Source organism: Lepidochelys olivacea, assembly GCF_965140295.1.
Source record: "Lepidochelys olivacea isolate rLepOli2 genome assembly, chromosome: 2".
Taxonomy (NCBI): domain Eukaryota; kingdom Metazoa; phylum Chordata; order Testudines; family Cheloniidae; genus Lepidochelys; species Lepidochelys olivacea.
In genome coordinates this window covers 3,167,715-3,190,555 of record NC_140412.1, presented here as the reverse complement: position 1 = coordinate 3,190,555, position 22,841 = coordinate 3,167,715, and the positions used below count along the sequence as shown (strand labels likewise).

At 64.2% G+C, this 22,841-nt stretch overlaps 2 protein-coding genes across 3 annotated transcripts in view; one reads left to right on the top strand and one right to left on the bottom strand.

Annotated features, from left to right (window-relative positions):
* Positions 1–278: 278 nt before the first annotated feature.
* LOC311517309 (forkhead box protein H1-like) lies at positions 279–3,369 on the top strand (the record flags this gene model as incomplete). The annotated part of the gene is made up of 3 exons (XM_084622038.1): positions 279–401; positions 1,374–1,478; positions 2,425–3,369. The coding sequence occupies 3 exons, from the start codon at positions 279–281 to the stop codon at positions 3,367–3,369; spliced, it is 1,173 nt and encodes a 390-aa protein (XP_084478164.1).
* Positions 3,370–4,352: 983 nt separating this feature from the next.
* The window catches only part of KIFC2 (kinesin family member C2), a 34,519-nt gene continuing 16,030 nt past the window's right edge, over positions 4,353–22,841 (bottom strand). For both annotated transcript variants that reach the window (XM_084618834.1, XM_084618835.1), the window contains exons 5-19: positions 21,174–21,370; positions 20,658–20,723; positions 19,787–19,924; positions 18,231–18,428; positions 16,961–17,134; positions 16,402–16,549; positions 15,979–16,109; positions 15,656–15,767; positions 14,504–14,685; positions 12,168–12,272; positions 11,561–11,691; positions 9,558–9,681; positions 9,114–9,243; positions 6,179–6,408; positions 4,353–5,696 (exon numbers count right to left, since the gene is read on the bottom strand). In XM_084618834.1, coding sequence (XP_084474960.1) covers positions 5,571–5,696; positions 6,179–6,408; positions 9,114–9,243; positions 9,558–9,681; positions 11,561–11,691; positions 12,168–12,272; positions 14,504–14,685; positions 15,656–15,767; positions 15,979–16,109; positions 16,402–16,549; positions 16,961–17,134; positions 18,231–18,428; positions 19,787–19,924; positions 20,658–20,723; positions 21,174–21,370 — 2,192 coding nt within the window. In that variant the 3' untranslated portion in view covers positions 4,353–5,570. The remainder of the gene's footprint in view (positions 5,697–6,178; positions 6,409–9,113; positions 9,244–9,557; positions 9,682–11,560; positions 11,692–12,167; positions 12,273–14,503; positions 14,686–15,655; positions 15,768–15,978; positions 16,110–16,401; positions 16,550–16,960; positions 17,135–18,230; positions 18,429–19,786; positions 19,925–20,657; positions 20,724–21,173; positions 21,371–22,841) is intronic.

The window sequence follows — 22,841 nt, the reverse complement described above, 5'->3', positions numbered from 1 at the left end:
CGCCTCCTCCCAAAGCAGAGCCAGCGCCCAGCCCCTTCCCCTGGGCCGCACCCCAGCCGGGCTGGCTCCAGCGGGGGGCGAGCCGCCCATCTGCATGACAAAGGCCGCGATGGCCACTGAGAGCCCCTAATGCGCCCACCTGGGAGCTCCCAACAGCCGCCGCGGGCGCCTGGCCTCCCTCTTCACACGCTCCGGGCGCCTGGCCGGGACGGACGGACCCAGCCCCCGCGGAGCAGCCCTCGGGCCCCGCCGGCCACCCCACTGCCCAGCCCAGCGCCATGGAGCAGACGCCGCCGAAGAAGAAGAAATACAGCCGGCACCGCAAGCCGCCCTACACCTACCTGGCCATGATCGCCCTGGTGATCCAGGCCTCGCCGGGCAGGAAGCTGAAGCTGTCCCAGGTACGGGGCCCCCCGCCCGGGACAGCTGCGCCCTCCTGGCCGGGCAGCGCAGCGCGCAACTCGCCACGGCCCGGATCGGGGCCCCTGGGTGGTTGGTGCCCCCGGGAGGAGACCCCCGCCCTGAACCAGTGACCCCGGACCGCAGGCTGCAGTTCCCTCCTGGGGTGCCCTGTAGGAGGTTGTGGGGCGGGGACCCAGCGTAGGGTCACCGGTCCCGGGGTTAGCTCCGCTCCAGGCGTCTTGCCGTCTGCCTGCGGGCTGGGGGGCATCGGCTGGGTTTGGGGGGGGGCGCTAGGGTGGATTGGCGGCAGGGGCGATGTGGTTTTAGGGTGGTGGGGCAGTGGCTGCGGGGCGATAACTGGTTTGGAGAAGGGGAAGGGGGTCGTTGGGGGGGTCACTGGTTTGGGGTAGGGATGGGGTGGTAGGGGGAGGGGGGTCACTGGGTTGAGGGGGTGGAGGTGTGGGGGTCACTTGTTCGGGATGGGGGGAGAGGGTTTGGGGCGGTCACTGGTTCGGCGTGTGGAAGTGGGGGGTTTCTAGTTCAGGTTAGGGGATGGGGTTGGGTTCAGGGAGGGGGGTCACTGGTTCCGGGTGGAGGTGGGGGTCACTGGTTCGGGGTTTGGTGGGTGTTTGGGGTCACTGGTTTGGAATGGTTCCGGGTGGGCGGTCAGTGGTTTGGGGTATGAGAGAGGGTTGGGGGGGTCACTGGTTCGGGGGAGGTGAGAATCACAGGTTTGAGGTGAGGGGATGGGAGGTGGGCTCAGTAATTTGGGGGTGGGGAAGGCGGGAGAGAAGGTTTGGGGGTCACTGGCTCGGGGAGAGGTGGGAGTCAGTGGTTCGAGGTGGGGAGATGGGGTGGGGGTCACTGGTTGGGGTCAGGGAGGGGTGCGTGAGGGTCCCCCAGCCGGGATCGGCCCTGGGGTCTGCTCCGCCCGCGGCCAGGGGCTCTCACCCCCCGTCTCTCGGTTTCAGATCATCCAGGAGATCGGCGCCCTCTTCCCCTTCTTCACCGAGGGCTACCAGGGCTGGAAGGACTCCATCCGCCACAACCTGTCCTCCAACCGCTGCTTCTCCAAGGTGAGCGCTGGGCCGGGGCCACAGACACCGGGGGGTGGGGTGGGGTGATGGGGCTTTGGGGGGCAGACTGGCGGTGGGGTGATGGTGATGGGGGATGATGGGGAATGGGGGTCAGCCTGGCAGTGGGGGGGATAAACAGGACATGGGGGGCAGACTGGCAGTGGGGGTGGGGTTAATGGGCTATGTGGTGACAGGCTGGCAGTGGGGAGGATGACAGGACATGGGAAGCAGCCTGGCAGCGGGGGGTGGGGTTAATGGGGCATGGGGCAGGCTGGCAGGGTAGGGATGACAGGTATGGAAGGCAGGCTGGCAGTAGGGGTGGTGGAGATGATGGGGTATGGAGGGCAGGCTGGCAGTGGGGGGTGGAGATGATGGGGTATGGAGGGCAGGCTGGCAGTGGGTTGGGTAAACAGGAAATGGGGGGCAGGCTGGAAGTGGGGGGTGGAGTTAACAGGGCATGGGGCAGGCTGACAGGGTGGGGAAGATTGGGTATGGAGGGCAGGCTGGCAGTGGGGGGGGTAAACAGGACTAATAAATTGGTTAGTCTCTAAGGTGCCACAAGTACTCCTTTTCTTAGTGGGGGGGTGGGGATTATGGGGTGTGGGGATGACAGGGGATGGGGTCAGGCTGGCAGTGAGAGGGGTAAACAGGAAATGGAGGGCTGGCTGGAAGTGGGGGGTGGAGTTAACAGGGCATGGGGCAGGCTGACAGGGTGGGGAAGATTGGGTATGGAGGGCAGGCTGGCAGTGGGGGGGTGGGGATTATGGGGTGTGGGGATGACAGGGGATGGGGTCAGGCTGGCAGTGAGAGGGGTAAACAGGAAATGGAGGGCTGGCTGGCAGTGGGGGGCAGGCTGACGGGGGGGGGTCTCTGACTCTGGGGAGCTCTGTCCCTGGAGACCTCCCCCCTCCCACAGGTTGAGCCCGTCTCGCTATCTCCCCGGCAGCTGCTGAAGGATCCCGCGAAGCCCAAGGCCAAAGGGAATTTCTGGACGGTGGACGTGAGCCGGATCCCCCCGGAAGCCCTGAAGCTGCAGAACACGGCCATCTCCCGGCAGGAGGCGGCCTCCTTCGCCAGCGACCTGGCCCCCTTCATCCTGCACGGGCAGCACTACAGGGGGGGCCCCCAGCAGATGCTGCCTGCAGCCAGCATGGGCGCTAGAGTTCCCGCACCTGGGGCCGATCCAGAGACTCAGGCCCCGCAGGCCAGGCCCCGGCTGGACACTTCCTTTTCCATCCAGTCCCTGCTGCAGAACCTGCACAAGGTGGACTTGAATGAGCAGCCCGGGGGTCAGGGGCTGCCCAGGCTGGGGAGGTCTCTGCACCCGGAGTGCCAGGAGCCCTCTCCCTTCCCGCTTCCTTCCCCCGTTGCGCTGAGGGCCCCTGGCAGCCCCAGCTACCCCTCCAGGGGCCCTGGCATCCCAAGGACTCGCTCCTCCTCTGCCTCGACGCTGCCCTTGGATGAAAAGAGCCCAGGCAGCCCACAGCCCCCGGCTCTGGCCAAGTGCCCCCAGCTGCTCCATGCCTTCCCGAGCAGCAGCTCCGACTCAGAGGGCTCCACGTGCCGCACCCCGCCAGTGTCCCCCATGCACCAGCTCCCCCCCTCCTACGCTATGGGCCTGACCCCGCTCATCCCCACTTGTTTTGCCTTTCCCCCCATCCCCGGGCTGCCCTACCTCAGCTACTGCCCCGCTGCCTACGTCAGCCCGGCCTACTGGGACCTTGTGCCCCAGCCCTTGCCAGCGGCCCTTCCCCCACTGCTGGGCGTCCCCATGGACCTGGACAGCGCCCTCCCGGCCCTCCCCCACAGCAAGGCCAGACACGCCCCTCCCACGGCGCCTCCGCCCTGGCACACCCAGCATCTGGTGCCCCCCCAGTACGGGGGGTTCTGAGGGACACGGGGGCAGCCCCTTTCCGGCGGGGCAGCAGCGCGGCTGCTGGGCAATGGCTGATGCTAAACGTGCAATAAAGGCCAAAAGCTGGGAAAGGGCAGCTCCCCACCGGCCCTGCCCCAGAGACCAGCCCCTCCCGAGCCCCTGACCTGCACCACGCAGCTTGCAGGCCCAGCACGCAGCGTGGCCTAGCCGCGGGGGTTAGGTTGCAGCGGTGCGTGCTGCAGCATGGCCCGGGAGCCTTCCCAGGGGAGCAGGGCCCAGAGCCTGGGCTGGAGGAAGGGCGGGGTGGCTCCCAGGGGCTGGGGCAGCCCGGGCCAGCCCTGCCCCTCCTCCGGCCAGCCCCAGTGGGAAAGTGAGCGGGTGGGGTGGAGACCGTGGGGGGGGGTATGCGTGTAAAGTGTGTGCACACACGCACAGCTATGAATAAAGGCGAATGGAGACTTGGCCGTGCCGCTCACTGTGCTGACCCCATCACCTGCCCCTGCCCTACGCTGACCCACAGCCTGCTCCCCCCAGCTCCCTGAGCCTGTCCTGTTCCAGCCCCAGGTCCATCTGCTACTCACTACGGGGTGGGGGGATGGGAGCAATGTGAGGGCAACCGCAGGCAGCAGTAGGGGTGGGGGGCTTCACCATCTGCCCCCTGCTGTGCTTGGCAACCCCCCCCCCGCCCCCCATGAGTGCGGGAACCCATGTCAGGAAATACAAAGCCTAACCCCTCTGCCAGGGCACAGGAGCATGGGCTGTGAGACTGTTTGGGGCTGGGCCCCACCAGTTGGGGGCCCAGGACTACCTGTGGGGATTGCAGAGGCTGGGGACAGCAGGTTCTTTGCTCTGGCAAGTGGGGGTGGGGGGGGAGGCCACAAACTGGCTGAGGATGCAGGAGACACAGGGTCCCCTGGGGAGGCAGGGAAGAGGTGGGAGGGGGAGGGACATCTCAGAGCTGGGCCCCTCACCCTAATAAGGCAGCATCAAGAACAGGCTGGGGATGCAAAGGTTCCTCTTTATTGCACCCAGCGGGAATAGGGCTCAAGTAGCACAGACGCAGCCTGGGGGCCCCAGCCCTCCCCCAGCAGCCCGACTGCCAGGGGCGCAGACCTGGGGATGGGGCATGAAGGGCCTCTCCCAGCAGGCAGTGGGGCAGGAGCACTGGCTGGGAGGGGAGTGCCCAGCTACTCCAGCAGGGGGCAACTGCAAGGAGTGGGGCAGCACCGGCTATGGGGGGCTCCTAGCTATTCCAGCAGGGGGTGCTGTGGAGGGGGCCAGCAGCGTGGGCATGAGGATGCCTCCCTCCAGGCTATTGCACTAATTAACTCCTGGCACAGAGCTCGGGTTCGAGGAGCGGCGGGGAAGATGAGTCCTCCGTGATCTCCCCCAACATGGGTGGCCGGGGAGATGTTGGTGCACATTTGCCTGGCTTTGCATATGCATTCAGACATGCGTGTGCGGAGGAGCATGCGTGATTGTTCAAGCCAGTGACTGCTCAGCAATTGTCAGGCAGTATGTGGGGGCATTGCTGTGGGGTGGGGGCAAGGCCCTGCTGGTCTCCTATTTGCCCATTCGGAGGGCAGAGTGACTCTCTGTGTGCTTTACACACACGCAGGGAGCATGCCCTACCGTTATGATAGGGCCTACAATAACAGTTGCAGGGTGGGAGCCCATTGTCCCACACAGCTTTCCTCTGTCATCGGGGCCAGCAGAGGGGAGCACAGTGTGGACAAGGGCTGCCAATATCCAGAATGGAGGGCTGGGCGACCTGTACTACAAGGGTAATGGGCGGGGGCACGTCTCCTAGTCCGAATGGGCCCAGAGTGGTCCTGCTCAGGGCAGGTGTCTGGCCCGAGAGGGGCCCCATGGCTGGAGGAAATCACAGCCCAGCTGCCGAGCTGGGGATAGTGTGCCGGGGTACCCGCTAGTGGGCAGAGGGAACCAGCATAGCACGGTCAGCCCAGGCCAGGCCTTTCCCTTCCCCTGCTTCTCTGCCCTGTTGCTGGGCTTAGGACCAGGGCTCCAACCGCAGCTTGGTGTCTGGGACCAGACGCCCCCACTGCCCTGTGGATGCGCTGGCTGTTGCATGTGATTGCTCCCTCCCAGCTGACGGCCGCTGCCTACCCTGCCCCGGTGCCGCCTTGCTGTACCACAGCTGGAGAGAGGTGGGGTTGCTGCCTGCATCTTGGGCCCGGGGACGGGGCCAGGCGGGCTCAGAGCTCGCTCCGGCCCCAGGAGTCGATCCTGCGGGATGCTGGGCCCAGCTCCACCTTGCAGACGCGCTGGGCGAACTTCAGGGAACACATGGTCTCCCCCGCGTTCTTCTCCAGTAGCGAGATCTGTGGGGGAGAGATGGACGGAGTAAGGGGGCCTGGTTAAAATAACCCGCTTTCACCACCAAGGGGTAGCGGGCCCCATCCCCCAGAGTCCTACCCCCACACAGGGGTCCCTCATCACGGTAATAACGGACGTGGGTGCTGAGCCGCCCTCTCGGTGGGGGGTGCGGGGGTGGGACGACATGGCCTCGCTGCTCAGCCGAGCAGGAACTAATCGAGCCCTCCGCGATCCCTGTATCATCCTGGGCTGGGAAGTCTGTTAATTAGCAGCGTTCTCCCTACTGGTCAGAGGCAGCAGCACGGGGTGAAATAATGTAGGCCCTACACAAACAACAACGGTTATTCCCCCTTTTCTCTGTCACAGAATGGCGAATTTCCATGAGGCATTTCGGGTGCAGCAGCTCACACGCGGGAGATGTGGCCTGTGGAGCCCCAGCATGCAGTGCGGCCATTCCCCAGCATGCCCCGGGCTTGGCGGTACCTACCTGCACCATCATTACAGTCTTGTTGCCCTTGCCCAGGGAGTCCTGCAGCAGGTAGGTGAGCTTGGAGTTGCGGAAAGGCACGTGGCCCTGCTTGGCTCTGAGGGCCTGGATCACCTCCCCCAGGGCCAGCAGGGACTTGTTAATGTTCTGAGCTTCCTTCAGCCGCTCGCCCTGCGCCCCCGACTTCCAGACCCGCTCAGAACCTGCCAGGTCCACCAGATTCAGCTTCCCTGGGGTGCCGGAGACACAAGAGGAGAGTCTGGGCTTTGTGCGGCAGGCTCTGGGGAGCCAGGAAGGGCTGGGTCTGCCAGGAAGGGGCCAGGTGTGGGGTGCTCTTGGGGGAGCCACAGCCCCTCCCTGCCCACCCTCCCGATCCCCTCGTTCCCCCTCCAGCTGGCACTGGACCCCCAGCACCGAACCACACCTAACACTGCCCCACAAAGAGAGGAGAGCCAGATTTTCAAGCGGGGATCTCTCCATTCTGGGAGCACAATTTTGCACCAATGGTGATAAATCTGAGTCTGCAATTCAGATCACAAAAGCCACTGCCCTGCGGGGACAGCCTGGTACATTGATCACCCAGCGACCTGAACTGCACCCGCAGACTATTATGGGGCCGTGAGTTGTGGCTGTGAAAACAGAGGCCAGCACCCTAGGGCAAAAGGGTGTCCCTAATGCTGGGTGGTTAATAAACACCCTCCCCCCATCCCACCCCCCACGATGCTGACCATGGCCAAGCGTTCAGAGACTGCAGGTGGGAGGCTGGCGGTTCCCTCCCTGGGTCTCGGTCACTTGGACAAGGACAGCAGCCTGGTCAGTTCCACCTTGTTTCTCGTCCATTTCACTGTCAGGGGCTCATGCCCTAGCACAGGGCTGCAGTGTTGGGCCCCTGCCAAGGGGATGAGTGTTCAGCCTGTCAGCCCCTGGGGGGGCCGTCGTTTCCTGCGCATACTTCCAGCGGCAAGCACGGGGGGACACCCCCCCTCCGGCCTCTAGCTGCTACTGCAAGACTCAGCATGAGCCATGGCCTAGGGGACAGGCGAGGATCAGGGTGCAAGGTCTCTGGAGCACTGATCACTAAAGGGCGCAATTGGATGCAGTAGGGCCACGGTGTGAATTCAGCGTTAGTGGGTCGGTGGCCCTACCAGGTGGAGCCCTGTACAGATCAGGCAGTGCCAGGACGAGCTCCCCGCACCCCCATTAGCCCTGCCCTATAGGGGTTCCACGGCTCGCCCAGAGAGCCCCAGTACAGCGGCTTCTTGGTGAACATTTGAGAGTTGCATTTATCAATGTTGATCAATGCAAAGTACTGCACACTGGAAAACATAATCCCAACTCGACGTAGAAAATGATGGGGTCTAAATTAGCTGTTACCACTCAAGAAAGAGATCTTGGAGTCACTGTGGATAGTTCTCTGAAAACATCCACTCACTGTGCAGCCGCAGCCAAAAAACGAACAGACTGTTGGGAATCATTAAGAAAGGGATCGATACTAAGACAGAAAATATCTTATTGCTTCTATATAAATCCACAGTACGCCCACACCTTGAATACTGCATGCAGATGTGGTCGCCCCATCTCAAAACAGATCTATTGGAATTGGAAAAGGTTCAGAAAAGGACAACAAAAATGACGAGGGGACTGGAACGGCTTCTGTAGGAGGAGAGATTAATAAGACTGGGACTTTTCAGCTTGGAAAAGAGACGACTAAGGGGGGATATGACAGAGGTCTATAAAATCGTGACTGGTGTGGAGAAAGTAAATAAGGAAGTGTTATTTACTCCTTCTCATAACACAAGAACCAGGGGCCACCAAATGAAATTAATAGGCAGCAAGTTTAAAACAACCAAAAGGCAGTATTGCTTCACACAACGCACAGTCAACCTGTGGAACTCCTTGCCAGAGGCTGTTGTGAAGGCCAAGACTATAACAGGGTTCAAAAAAGAACTTCATGGAGGATAGGTCCATCAGTGGCTAGTAGCCAGGATGGGCAGGGATGATGTCCCGAGCCTCTGTTTGCAGAAGCTGGGAATGGGAGACAGGGGATGGATCACTTGATGATTCCCTATTCTGTTCAATTCCCTCTGGGGCACCTGGCATTGGCCACTGTCGGCAGACAGGACACTGGGCTAGATGGACCATTGGTCTGACCCACTCTGGCCGTTCTTCTGTTCTTCTGAGAGGGTGAGGCATATCCATGGGGATCCAGCCTGGGGCCCAGCCAACTCGTTTCACAGGATATACCTATACTGCAATTAAACACCCACAGCTGGCCTGTCTTATCAGACTCGGCCTCTCGCTACGGGGATGTTTAACTTCGGCCTTGGGATCTTCGCCCATTGCAGGGTCCCAGAGCCCAGGCTCCAGCCTGAGTCCCAGCGTCTACCCCGCCAAACTGCAGCACAGGCCCGAGCCAGCATAGACCCGTGCAGGCCGGCTGGCAGCCAGGAACAACGTCTGGTCACTGCTCTGGAATCAGAGCCAACCCTCCCCTGAGCGAGCCCCGGGCGACTTGACACCTCCTCAGCCAGCCATTCCTGCCTAAGAACCCCACCTTGTCCCTGAGAAGCCTGGTCTTACCTCAGTGCAGCCTCCGTGGGACCTCTGCCCCCCACAGCTCTGCCCCTGTGTGGGGGTGGCCGGAGGAAGGCTCAGGGGCTTCCCACAAGCACCAAGCCTCAAGTTCCTCCTCCACCCCCCGGAAATCCTGAATCAGTGTGTCCCCAGCACTGACCATGACGTCCAAAGCCCCCAGCCCTCTTCCTCGCCTCCTGTCCATCAGCTGCCGCTGTGGACCGTCAGATTCGGGTGGCTCTGCCGCCCCCAGGCTGTCCCAGGGCTTCTCTCCTCTGTGCGCAGCAGCCAGCAGGGGGTGACGCGGAGCAGGCCGGGGGTCCAGGAGAGGATTGTGGCGCAGGCCCGCGGCAGTGGGTACCTGAGGTCTTGGTCCCGGTGCTGCAGTTGGTGCCGGTGATGGTGACGGTGAGCAGGGCGTGGGACCGGGAGCTGCGCTCGTTCATGTTGGTGCAGTAGGTCGCCCGGTTCCTCTTCCCCAGCGACAGCATCTGAGACAGACCCAAAGGCCGAGGGAATGAACCCACCAGGAATGAACCTCACAGCCCCCAGCCCCACCCTCCAAGACGCGGCAGCTGCAGGGAACCTCCCGCTCTGCTAGGCGAAGCTGCCGGGGAGCGCCGGCCTGAGTCACTGGCACTAGCAAAGGGAGCAAGCAGAGGGGTGGCTGGACCAGGTTTCACCAATTCATGAGCATGACTCCGCCCCTCTTAGCTCCACCCCTGCCAGTATAACTCAGATGCCCTGCCCCCTCACTCCTCCTGCACCCAAAGGCCATGGGTGGCTTTGTCCCGTCCCCTGGTACCTTTCGGATCTCCCGGAGCCCCTGCACCTCCACACTGGTCAGGCCTGGCACATGGAGCTGCCCACTCCCGTCAGGGTTCAGCTTGATGTCCAGCTTCTCCTGTGGCTCCTTCCCAAGCAGATCCCTGCAGGGAGATGACAACATCGGCTCAGGCTGGGTCCCCGTGCCCAGGACGGTCCCTGGGTGCTCTGGGTCCCTCAGGGCGGGTTGAGACAGTATTGAGTCTGCAGACAGGGATGTTAGGGAAGGGGACGGGCCATGGGGAGTCTAGGACATAGGGCTGGGTAATATCAAGTGCTTCACAAACCATATAGAGCAATCACTGCTCTCTCCATGGAAGTGCAGCCACCTCTGGAGCAGGCCTGTACAGCCACTCTGAACAGCAGCTTAGAACAAGTGAAGAGGAATCCTGGATCCAACTGAAATCAACAGGAGGGTTTAAGGAGGCAGCATTGATTCACCTGAGCTGGGATTAACTCAGGACCTAGTTTTATGTTTCAGCTTAAATCTGCATCTCCGGCAGCACGGCGCCCCCTAGTGAGCGCTGCGGTCCTGTCAGTCAGAGCCGAGAGCGCCCCCTGCAGCACGGCCCCCTAGTGCGCTCTGGGGTCCCGTCAGTCAGAGCCGAGAGCGCCCCCTGCAGCACGGCCCCCTAGTGCGCTCTGGGGTCCCGTCAGTCAGAGCCGACAGCGCCCCCTGCAGCACGGCGCCCCCTAGTGCGCTCTGGGGTCCCGTCAGTCAGAGCCGAGAGCGCCCCCTACAGCACGGCCCCCAAGTGCGCTCTGGGGTCCCGTCAGTCAGAACCGAGAGCGCCCCCTGCAGCACGGCGCCCCCTAGTGCGCTCTGGGGTCCCGTCAGTCAGAGCCAAGAGCGCCCCCTGCAGCACGGCCCCCTAGTGCGCTCTGGGGTCCCGTCAGTCAGAGCCGACAGCGCCCCCTGCAGCACGGCGCCCCCTAGTGCGCTCTGGGGTCCCGTCAGTCAGAGCCAACAGCGCCCCCTGCAGCACGGCGCCCCCTAGTGCGCTCTGGGGTCCCGTCAGTCAGAGCCGACAGCGCCCCCTGCAGCACGACGCCCCCTACTGCGCTCTGGGATCCTGTCAGTCAGTGCCGACAGCGCCCCCTGCAGCACGGCGCCCCTAGTGCGCTCTGGGGTCCCGTCAGTCAGAGCCGAGAGCGCCCCCTGCAGCACGGCGCCCCCTACTGCGCTCTGGGGTCCCGTCAGTCAGAGCCGAGAGCGCCCCCTGCAGCACGGCCCCCCCTACTGCGCTCTGGGGTCCCGTCAGTCAGAGCCGAGAGCGCCCCCTGCAGCACGGCGCCCCCTACTGCGCTCTGGGGTCCCGTCAGTCAGAGCCGAGAGCGCCCCCTGCAGCACGGCCCCCTAGTGCGCTCTGGGGTCCTGTCAGTCAGAGCCGAGAGCGCCCCCTGCAGCACAGCGCCCCCTACTGCGCTCTGGAGTCCCGTCAGTCAGAGCCGAGAGCACCCCCTGCAGCACGGCGCCCCCTACTGCGCTCTGGGGTCCCGTCAGTCAGAGCCGAGAGCGCCCCCTGCAGCACGGCCCCCCTACTGCGCTCTGGGGTCCCGTCAGTCAGTGCCGAGAGCGCCCCCTGCAGCACGGCGCCCCCTACTGCGCTCTGGGGTCCCGTCAGTCAGAGCCGAGAGCGCCCCCTGCAGCACGGCGCCCCCTAGTGCGCTCTGGGGTCCCGTCAGTCAGAGCCGAGAGCGCCCCCTGCAGAACGGCCCCCCTACTGCGCTCTGGGGTCCCGTCAGTCAGAGCCGAGAGCGCCCCCTGCTGCGCCCCCTCCCCCTGTCCCATCACGGCGCCCCCTAGTCCCATGCTGGGTATTGGGGTCACTGTGGAGTGCTGAGCAGGTCCTTTGGTCAGACCCTGCCCGGTAGGGCAGTGCGGTGCCCAGCCTGTGCAGCAGGGTGAGGGGAAGGTTCTGTGGGGGGCAGGGCGTTCCTAGCGGTGCGTGGGGCAGGCCCCCTCTCCCGGCCCCCTCTTACCGGATCACCTCGTTGTAGATCTCCACCACGCTGAGGCTCACCGAATACTTCCACAGCCCCTCCCTGGCCTCCATCTCCTGGTACAGGGCCTGCAGCGCCCGCTGGTTTATGCCAGGGTCCTCGGGGACGCCCTGGAGCCAGACAGAGACAGGGCCTCAGGCTGCCGCCCAGCACAGAGGTGGGGGCTTCGGGGGCAGCCTAGGCCCCCTCAGAGTCCCCTCAATGTGGAGGCGTGTGGGGGCCTGTCCGTGCGCGTCACAGCCCGTTGGCACATGCGTGTGTACCCGTGTGTAGGAGTGTGCAGGTCGGGATCTCCTGCACTGAGCCCCATGCTTCCAGGCGGCTCCAAACGCCCTCACACCGGCAGGACGCCCACAGACGACGCCCTCCTTCCCAAGGGCAGAGAGACAGATCCCACCTCCCGAGAGCGGGAGACTGTCTGGGGGGCAGCCGGATTCCCACGTCCCTGGAGGGCTCTAGGCCTGGGATGCAGAGCGGGGTCTCTCCATTCCCCCACCCCCGTGTCAGCCCTTCCTGGAACCTGTGGGGCTAAGTGGGGCAGAACCCAGACTGGCCCCTTCCTCAGCCCCATGGCCCTGCTGCTTACCTCCATGGTGTACGTCTTCCCCGAGCCAGTCTGCCCATAGGCAAAGATACACACGTTGTAGCCATCCAGACAGGACAGGACCAGGGGCTCGATCTCCAGAAACACCTGAGCGGGAGGCAGACAAACAGGTGGGCATCAGCAGGGGGCCGAGGGACCCGTGTCCCGGTGTGGGGTGCAGGTTCTGCAGTGTGGGTGACAGCCAGCAGAGCTGTGGGGGAAGGGGTGCAGTGCAGGGGGTGCCCTGAGCAGGCGGGGTGAGTGCTGGGGGCTGAGGCTGCCGGTCGTGCGGGAGGAAAGCCAGTTACCTGCGACCCTGGCAATCATGACTCTGGTGGTCTGGGAGGAGCTCCAGGGTCCTGTCCCTGGCTAGGCACCTGGGGATCAAGGGGTCACAAAGCACCAGGTGGAAAGGTCAGCGCAGAATTAACGAGCCCTCCCCAGGGGGGAGGCAGTGCCCAGAGCTCCCCCGCGGCGATAGGCCCCAGCACGCTCTGCCAGACTGCGGAGCACCACCACACGCCGTCTTAGAACACGATCCCCCTGCATGCCGCTCTAGAACAGACCACAAACGGCTCTAGGACAGTGGAGTTGCACACTGCTCATGCACACCGAGCTCTAGAACAGACCACAAGCGACTCTAGAGCAGTCTAGCTGCACACTGCTCTAGAACAATCCACCCACACACCCAGGGAGCGAGAGAGCTCTAGAACAGTCCATCTCCACCCCACGCACACCTCTAGAACTCAGGCCACGTACCACTCTAGACCAGTCCATACACACACAGAGAGAGCTCTAGAACAGTCCGTCAACACACCGCTCACATGTCATGGTAGAACACTCCACATCACCCCCACATGCTGTTTTAGGACACCGCACCCTGGCACTTCAAATCTAGAATGTTCCACACATCAATCTAGAATGTGCCATATTTCCATTTACTTAGAACACTATAACCCACATGGCATTTTGCAACCCTCTGTTAACCATCCTAGAATGTCCCAGCTTCCCAAGACAATTCTCTAGAACATTTGGGCCATAAATGCTCACCTAGATCACTATATCCTATCTTATTCTAGAGCTCTATAGGCCACCTTTGTGTGCCATTTTAGAACACCACGCGATGCACGGATCTAGAACACTACAGCATGTGTCTCCTTGCAGAACACTCACAAAGGCATGCTGTCCTAGAGTGCCCTACACAGACCATGCTAGAACGCGCCACCCCGCACCCTGATAGAGAACAGCCTGCCCTGTGCGCTGATCTAGAACACTGGCGAGTCTTGCTGTTCTGGAACACATCCTGCCCCGTGGGCTAGAATCTCCCTCCTCCTCCTCCGCTGCTCCCCAGTGCAGCACTGCTCTGACATGCTCCATTTTCTGGAATGCTTTCCCCCCTTCTGCCTGTCTCACTTCCCCGGTTCCTCTAGAGCGCTGCACCTCCCTGCACCCTGGAACTCCCTCCCCTCCCCCGCAGCGTTCTGGAGTCCCCCAAGCCCCTCCAGCATTCCAGGAGGCTCCATCTCCCCAGGTTCCAGGACACTATATCCCAGCTCCATTCCCTTCCCCACAGCGTTCTGGACCGCTCCAGGCTCTGCTCCCTTGGCAAGCATGGGGGGCACAGCCGTCGCCCCCATACCATCACAGTGCAGATGTGAGGGAGGTGGGGATGGAGTGGGGCACATGCCCCGGCCTGCCCTCCCTCATTCCCAAGAGCTGCCAGGCAGTGCAGCTCCCTGGGGGGCCTGCCGGCCGCATGGCAGCTCTATGGAGGGGCTCCTGGTAATGCAGCCCATCCAGGGGGCCCTCCCCCCATCCACACAACTGCCCCAATCGCTGGGCTGCTGCTGCCCCCGCAGCTGCCAGGGGACGGCCCTTCGGCTGAGTCACACGGGCGCTGTGCCTCCCAGCCCGGGGCGGAGACCAGCACTGACATGGCCAAGGGGCGCAGCACGCCTGGCATGGGCACAATGAGGGGAAGGGAGAGCTAAGTGTCTGGCTGCAGATGCTGCCTTGAGAGCCACCCCTCCCATCTCCCCCACCCCGGCCTGGGGGGCCACAGCTCTGAGGTGAAGATGCCCGTGGGCCCGGCCAGGGCACCAAGTCCCCAGGCATGGCGTGGGTCTGAGAAACAGGCAGGGGGTGGCTCAGATCCAGTCCTGCCACCAGAATGCCCCCGGGGGCCCTGACTGCCAGGAGCTTGGGTGGCAGCTGGGCCCCCAGCTCATGGCCGGCACCGCCCGGGGTTCGGGGCAGGAGGGTGGCCGAGCCGGGGTCCCCAGTCTGACACAGATGGGATGGGGCACGGCGGGGCGGGAGGGAGTCGGGCAGCGGGTCACCTCCTCCTGCGTGGCCTCCGGCAGGAAGACCTTGTCCAGCTCGAAGGTCCTCTCCTTGCCCTTGTAGCGGGCGGTGAGGCTGCTGTCACTGCCGGGCTCCGTGCTGACGGCCGTGCTCACCTCCCCCTCCCGCTGGTCCACCTCCGTAACCGGCTTCAGCCGGCACAGCACCCGGATGTTCCCTGGGGGCAGAGACGCAGGGTCACGGGGGCTCTGCGGGGCCCTGGAAACTGGAGTCCACTACACGCGACAGCCAGGGGCCTGCCACACTGCCCTCAGCCCTGCCTGGCGCCCTCAGGCTCCATGGCCCAGCCAGCCCCTGGCCAATCAGTGCCAATGGATGCCTGGCCCATGAGAAGCCAGGCTGAGACCGCTACCCACCGCCCCAGAGCCGCCCGCAGACAGGCTCACCCTGCAGCCAGGGCCGAAGCCAGCCCTGCGGGACCCCACAGCGAGTGTCTCCGAGCCAGCTGCTCCCTGTGCAGGGCAGAAGCCAGTACTGAGCCGGGGCGGCCTGGGAAGGGCGCTGTCCCACTGCGGAGGGGAACACATTTGATCCTGTCCCTGCCCAGCACCCTGAGCCAGGGCTGTGGGGAGCAGGGCTTCTGAGGCTGGAGGTCCCAGCTCAGCCCCCGGGTATGGGCCTGGGCAGGGAGGGCTCCAGGGACAGGCACAGGAGCCTGAACCCTGGACCAAGCCAGGGGCTCTGGGGGTCAGCGCAGGTGCCCAAGCCCTGGGCTGGGCTGGGGGCGGGTCACAGGGTCCTGGTGGCCTGGAGCCAGGACCACACCTGGTTTCCACTGGGGCTGAACCCAGCTCAGTGTGAACGGCAGGAGCAGGAGGCGGAGCAGGAACGCCTTGGCTCCTCCCACACAGCTGCTCAGCCAATGAAACACAAGAGGTCGTTGCGCCAAGCCGTCACTGGCTGCTCAGTGACCCAGCAGGCGGGTGGTGACACCTGAGAGCCAGTTAACCCTTTCCCGCCTGCCACACCCCCCATGCTCGGCTCTGGACCGACCCAACCCAGGAGAGCGACCTGCCATCCCAGGCACCCTGGGGCCTCTGCTGGGTGGGGCGAGGGGCCCACCCAGCCCCGCCCATGGCCCCCCGCACTGAATCCATCCCCTGCCACCCTCCCCCAGCCCTTCGCACCTTTCAGCTCCACCAGGTGGGCGTGGTACTTTTTGCGCAGCAGCACCTCGTGCTGGTATTTCCACTGCAGGTCCCGGCTGGCCTCCGACGCCTCGCTGGCAGCCGAGCACATCTAGGGGGACAGGGACACTCAGCCCCCGCCGGGCCCCGCGCAGAGAGCCAGCCTGAGCGCCCAGCGCCGCTGGTGTTGGGGGCAGGAGGCTGGGGGACCAGGAGCAACTGCCCCCTTCCCCTGGACGGGCCTCCCCTGCCCCCTCCATTCCCCGTGGGCGAGCCCCGCTTCTCCCCGACAGGCTGTCCCCCAGCAGCCTCCCCAGCCTCACCTGTCTCCTGGCCTCCCGGATGGCTGCCTCATAGAACTCGGAGAAGTCGCGCACCTGGCTGCGCAGGCTGGAGTAGCTGGTTTTCATGCCCTTGAGGATGGGCTGCAGCGTGGCCAGGCGCCTCTGGACACCTGCCAGGGGAGCAGAGACCGGGGGCAGCTGCCCTCAGAAACAGGCCCTAGCTAGTCCATCCCCCGCACCCCTGCCCCACACAGGGATCCACTCCGCAGGGCTGGAATCTGCTCCCATCGAGCGCAGGGGATCCACTCCCCAGGGATCAGCTCCCCGGGAGGCAGCACCAGGATCTGATCCCAGCAGGGATCTGCGCCAGGGCACTAGCGTTGTGCGCTCACGGCTCAGGATCCCCTCCTGACCAGGGGCTTTCGGAGACGCTTCCCCAGCCCCTCCCCAGGCCGGCGGTACCTGTCAGCTGCTCACGGAGCTGCTCCAGGTGCTGCTCCGAGCACTCCGAGGCCTCCTTGACGGCCTCCTCCTTCTGGGCTTCCAGGTGGCTGATCTCCCGCAGCAGCTCCTCCCGCAGCTTGGTGATCTCACACTCATAGGCAGAGATCTGCAGGTGGGGAGACCCTCGGGTCACCAGGGAGGGCTCGTCTGGCCCTCCCCAGGGGCTGTGGGGGTCACATGAGTGGGGGACGGGGCTCCTGGCTATGGCCTGGGGGGAGGTCGGTCCCTCCACAGGTGAGCGCCTGCTCTGGGGGCTGGACGGAGCAGCTCCATTCCCCACCTCCACCTGCCATGCCTGGGCCCCGGGGACCTGCCCCCTCTTTCGTAGGGTCTGGGCTACTGGAATGCAAGGCTGGGCTACCCTCCCGTGGCCGATGGCCACCCCCAGGGTTGGGTCTCTATGTCAGGGGATGCGGCTCTCAGCAAAGGAGCAAGGAGCCATGGACCGCGGTATTCTGCCTGCGAGGGCACAAGTTTGAATCCCACCCACCCTGTCAACGGTGCCGCTCTCGCTCACCTTGTCTCGCAGCCCAGCAGTCACCTCCTCCGAGCCTTGCAGCTGCTCCGCCAGCCGTTGGCACCGCTCCCCCTGGCTGCAGAGCTGCTCCTGCAGCCCCCGGTTCCGCTCCTCGGCCTCCACCAGAGACCTCAGGGTCGTGGGGGACTCCACCTCCACCGTCTGGGTCACATACTAGAGACGTGGAATGGACGCTGTGAGGGGCTGGGGGCGTGACTGCCCCCGCTGGGGGAATCAGACCTGTACGTGTGCGTGTGTCACTGCCCTGTGGGTGGGTGGGTGTCACTGCCCCCTGCTGTGTGTAAGTGTGTGTTTGTGTCACTGCCATGCACGTATGTGTGTGTCACCACCCTTGCTGGGGGAATCGGACCCATGTCTCTGTGTGTGGGTGTGTGTCACTATCCCTGCTGGGGGAATCAGACCCACGTGGGTGTGGGTGTGTGTGACTGCCCCCTGCTGGGGGAATCAGACCCGTGTGGGTGTGGGTGTGGGTGTGGGTGTGGGTGTGTGTGACTCCCCCTGCTGGGGGAATCAGACCCGTGTGGGTGTGGGTGTGGGTGTGTGTGACTGCCCCCTGCTGGGGGAATCAGACCTGTGGGTGTGTGTGGGTGTGTGTCACTATCCCTGCTGGGGGAATCAGACCCGTGTGGGTGTGGGTGGGTGTGACTCCCCCTGCTGGGGCAATCAGACCCATGTGGGTGTGGGTGTGTGTGACTGCCCCCTGCTGGGGCAATCAGACCCGTGGGTGTGTGTGACTCCCCCTGCTGGGGCAATCAGACCCGTGTGTGGGTGGGTGTGAGTGTGTGTGACTGCCCCCTGCTGGGGGAATCAGACCCGTGTGGGTGTGGGTGTGTGTGGGTGTGGGTGTGTGTGACTCCCCCTGCTGGGGGAATCAGACCCATGTGGGTGTGGGTGGGTGTGACTCCCCCTGCTGGGGGAATCAGACCCGTGTGGGTGTGGGTGTGGGTGGGTGTGACTGCCCCCTGCTGGGGAAATCAGACCCGTGGGGGTGTGTGACTCCCCCCGCTGGGGCAATCACACCCGTGTGGGTGTGGGTGTGGGTGTGGGTGTGGGTGTGTGTGGGTGGGTGTGACTCCCCCTGCTGGGGGAATCAGACCCGTGTGGGTGTGGGTGTGGGTGGGTGTGACTGCCCCCTGCTGGGGCAATCAGACCTGTGCACACGTGTGTGAGAGCAAGAGGCTGCGCCTGCCCTCTAGAGGCCACAGAGGCAAACTGCGGCGCCGAGAGACAGGCCGGGAGCTGGGCTCACCTGTACATCAGGGGGCCGGTTCTGCTGGGTCTCCAGCGCGAGCTGCAGCTTCTGTATCCGCTCGTCCAGCCTGCGCACCTCCTGCTCCTTCCGCCACTGCATGGCGCTGGCCTGCCCCTCCAGGCCCACCAGCTCCTCCACCTTCTGCTGCAGGGACGTCTCCAGGTGCTGCACCCTCGACCTCAGGCCCTCGTTCTCCTGCAGGGGCCGTGGGCAGGGCGTGGTTACGTGCCAGGAGGCTCCTCGGGGACCTACCTGGCCGGATCTCCCGGCACAGTGCGTGCGTGTGAACACAGGGGCGCAGGCCTGGAGCTCAGGGTCCTGCATCCCACAGTGGTAGTGATGCGGGGGCTGGGCATAGGGGGACTCTGGCGGTCAGTGACACGGGGGCTGGATGGGGGGGGCAGGGATCTAGGGGTGAGTGATGGGGGGGCTAGGCGGGGAGGCTGTAGGGGTCAGTGACATGGGGGTTGGGTGGGAGTAGGGCTCTGGGTCAGCAAGAGGGGCCCCGCTCACCTTGGCCAGCATGGCAGAGGACTGGGTATGGGGCGGAGGGAGGGATCTCTAGGGGTCAGTGACACAGGGGCTGGGCAGGGACAAGGCTCTGGGTCAGTGATGTGGGGGCTGGGCATGGGGGGGATCTAGGGGTCAGTGATGCGGGGCCTGGGTGGGGGCCTGGGCGCTGGGTCAGTGACGGGGGGGGCTGGGTAGGGGCAGGGCACTGGGTCAGCAACAGAGGCTGCTCACCTTGGCCAGCGTGGCAGAGGGCTGGGCATGGGGCGGGGCTCTAGGGGTCGGCAACGGGGGGGTTGGGCGGGGGCAGGGTACTGGGTCACCTTGGCCAGTGTGGCAGAGAGCTGGGCACGGAGGTGGGCTCCAGGGGTCAGCGACAAGGGGTCGGGGGGGCTGAGCAGGGCACTGGGTCAGTGACAGGGGGCTTGACGGGCCCCACTCACCTTGGCCAGCACCTTGGCCAGCATGGCAGAGGGCTGGGCACAGGGGGGGCAGTGAGTCACCTTGGCCAGCATGGCAGAGAGCTGGGCACAGGGGGGTGGGGGGGCACTGGGTCACCTTGGCCAGCATGGCAGAGGGCTGGGAACGGGGAGGGGGCTCTAGGGGGTCAGCGAGGGGGGTGGGGGTGGGGTGGGGGGGCAGTGGGTCACCTTGGCCAGCGTGGCAGAGGGCTGGGCATGGGGGGGCAGTGGGTCACCTTGGCCAGCATGGCAGAGGGCTGAGCACAGGGGGGGCGGGGGGCAGTGTGTCACCTTGGCCAGCATGGCAGAGGGCTGGGCATGGGGGGGCAGTGGGTCACCTTGGCCAGCGTGGCAGAGGGCTGGGCACAGGGGGGATGGGGGGGCAGTGGGTCACCTTGGCCAGCATGGCAGAGGGCTGGGCATGGGGGGGCAGTGGGTCACCTTGGCCAGCATGGCAGAGGGCTGGGCATGGGGGGGCAGTGGGTCACCTTGGCCAGCATGGCAGAGGGCTGGGCATGGGGGGGCAGTGGGTCACCTTGGCCAGCATGGCAGAGGGCTGGGCATGGGGGGGCAGTGGGTCACCTTGGCCAGCATGGCAGAGGGCTGGGCAGACACAGTCGCCAGCTGCTGCAGGAGCCCCTGGGTGACGCTGAGACTCTGCTTCAGCCCCTCGTTCTCCACCGTCAGGTTGTGGATCCGCTTCTCCGAATCCGTCACCCCCTGGAAGGAAAAGCGGGGCCGGGGAGCTCGAAGCCTCGGCAGCCCCCCCGCCACTGCCCCCAGGAGCCTCGGCAGCCTCCTCCCACTGCCCCCAGGAGCATCAGCGCCCCCTCCCCACACTGCCCCCAGGAGCCTCGGTGCCCCCCACTGCCCCCACACACACATACTGGCCCCCCACACACACACTCACTGCTCCCGGGAGCCTCGGCACCCCCCCACAGTGCCCCCAGGAGCCTCGCCCCCCCACACACACACAGTGCCCCCACAGCAGCTGCCAGCTTTCCTCTCCTGGGAGCGCCCCCCTCCCCCCACTTCTCTCATCTTCCTCCACACCCTGGGGAGCAGGAGAAGGGATAGGCCTGTAAAGGAGGCAGTGGGGGGAGAGGGCAGAGACAATAGGGGTGGGGGGGATAAAGTGGGGGGGCAGAAGGAACAAGCCTAGGCGGTACAGTGGGGGGACATGGGGCTGGGGGGCAGATGCAGTGGGGGGCAAAGGGACAGGTGTGGAGGGGCTGCAGTGGGGGGCAGCAGAGGGGATGTGGGGATGCAGTAGGGGGGAGCAAAAGGAACAGGCCTATGGAGTGGAGTGGCGGGAGGAGGCAGAGGGGACGGGGGGTTGGGGTGGGGGACTAAAGCAGGGGGCAGAGGGGACAGGCCTAGGGGAAGGAAGCAGAGGGGATGGGGGGAGGAGGCAGAGGGGACGGGGCTGGGCTGGGGATGTCTTTCTCCTCACCATCCCCGTGCGCAGCCGCCTCAGCTCCTCCTCTCGCTCCTCAATCTGCTGCTTCAGCTCTTGGACCTAGCGGAAGGACACACCTGGCATCAGGCCCCTCCCTCCCCAGGGGCTGCGCGCCACGGCCCCCTCCCCAAAGACGGGCGCTGCCGATGGAGGGCGCAGTTAGGGCAGGGACAGCCCCAGGGCATAAGGGGCTGGCTGGCGGGGGTGAGCCCAGTGCCCCACATGGCCCCCAGGGCTGTAAGGATGAGGCTGGTGCCTGCTAGCAGGGGCTCCCCTATAGCTCAGGGACGCTGAAGGGCTGAGTTCTTGCCCTGGTTCCCCAGGGACTCAGCCATCCCTGCCCTGCAAGGCCCTGCAAGCAGAGATCCCACCTGTGGAGCTGTCTCCATCCTCGGGGTCTTCTCCCCTTCCTGGGGCTTTGCTGTGGGCCCCGCCAGCCTCTCCTCAGCAAGAGCATCATTCCCATCCTACCTGCCAAGGTCCACCAGCAGCGCGGCCCCTGGTTCTCACCTGCAGGCCGAAGCTCCCTGCCAGCTGCTGCCTCTCCTTCTCCCCCTCTTCCAGCTGCTCCCTCAGGCCCGTGATCTCCTCCAGCAGCTTGTTCCTCTCTCCCTGCAGGGCACTGATGGACTCCACCAGCCGGTGCACGCCCACAGGGGTCACGGGCGGACACGGGGACAGGGGGCAAGCGGAGGGTGGCTTCATACCTGGGGAGAGGGGGACATATGCAGTCACTCCTAGGACATCCATGTGGGTGCAGAACTAGGTGGGCCATCTGGGGAAGGGACGAGCGGGATGGGGGGGATGCATCCCACCATAGAATCAGCCTGGAGACAGAATCACCCTCTGCTCAGTGAGGGGCAGGCGGGTATGTGCTCGGGGGAGGGGGGGAGGATGTGTCGGGGGTTGGACAGGTATTTTGTATGGGTGGGTAGATGGATGAGTGTATTGCATGGACGGATGGATGGATGGTCATGTTGGATGGACGGGTGGGTGAATGTTGGATAGGTGGATGAATGAGTGGGTGCATTGCATGGGTAAATGGATGAGTCTGTTGGATGTGCGAATGGATGAGTTTGCTGGGTGGACAGGTATATGGATGGATGGTGTGTTGGATGGACAGGTGGATGTGAGGGATGGATGGATGGGCAGATGGATGTGTGTGTTGGATGAGTGTGTTGGATGGATGGTTGGTTCTGTTGGATGGGCAGATGGCTGAGTGTGTTGGATGGTGTGAAGAAGTGGGACTGTTCTTAATGTTTCCTCTGAATAGTGTGGGGGTGCCTCAGTTTCCCCTAGGCAGTTCTTAAGTATCTAGGGGGTGGGATAAGGGTGTATGATCGTTGCAGAGCCCTAGAGGACAGGTATGTGCAGGAGTCTGGACACAGAGAATGGCCGACACCCTGTTTTCTGGCCACTGATGGCCTGGCCCTTTCCCCCTGCAAGGTGAGAGCTAAAGGGTTGGAGAACAAAGGAATCAGGTGACCTCCTGGCCAGGAAAAGGGACAAAGCCCAGAGGAGGAGGGGCTGGAGGGAGTTTCAGTTTGGGGCTGGCTGGGACATGTAGTGAAGGGCAGACATGGTTGTCTGGCTCACTGCCACCCAAAGTGGACCCAGCTGAGGGGTCCTGTTCTCTGCACCTGCAAGCTCTGTTTTAGACTGTGTTCCTGTCATCTAATAAACCTTTTGTTTTACTGGCTGGCTGAGAGTCACGTCTGACTGTGAAGTTGTGGGGGCAGGACCCTCTGGCTTCCCCAGGAGTCCCGCCTGGGCGGACTCGCTGTGGGAAGTGCACGGGGGGCAGAGGATGCTGAATGCTCCGAGGTCAGACCCAGGAAGGTGGAAGCTGTGTGAGCTGTGTGTCCTGCAGACAGGCTGCTCACAGAAAGGAGACTTCCCCAGGGTCCTGACTGGCTTCATGGGGAGCAGTTCCAGAGCATCACCCGGGGACTCCGTGACAGATGGATGGATGGGTATGTTGGATGGTTGGGCAGATGGATGAGTGTGTTGGATGGTGTCAGAAGTCACAGGTGTGGTGCTCTGCTCTGTTAAATGTTGATAACAGTCGGTTGCGTACGTGTGTTCCCTCTGTGTGCTGCCCCGGCTCTGCAGATCGCTGACACAGAAGACCCCGAGAGAACCCCCAATGACCACAGGCTCTGATAAGGTACGAAGGCA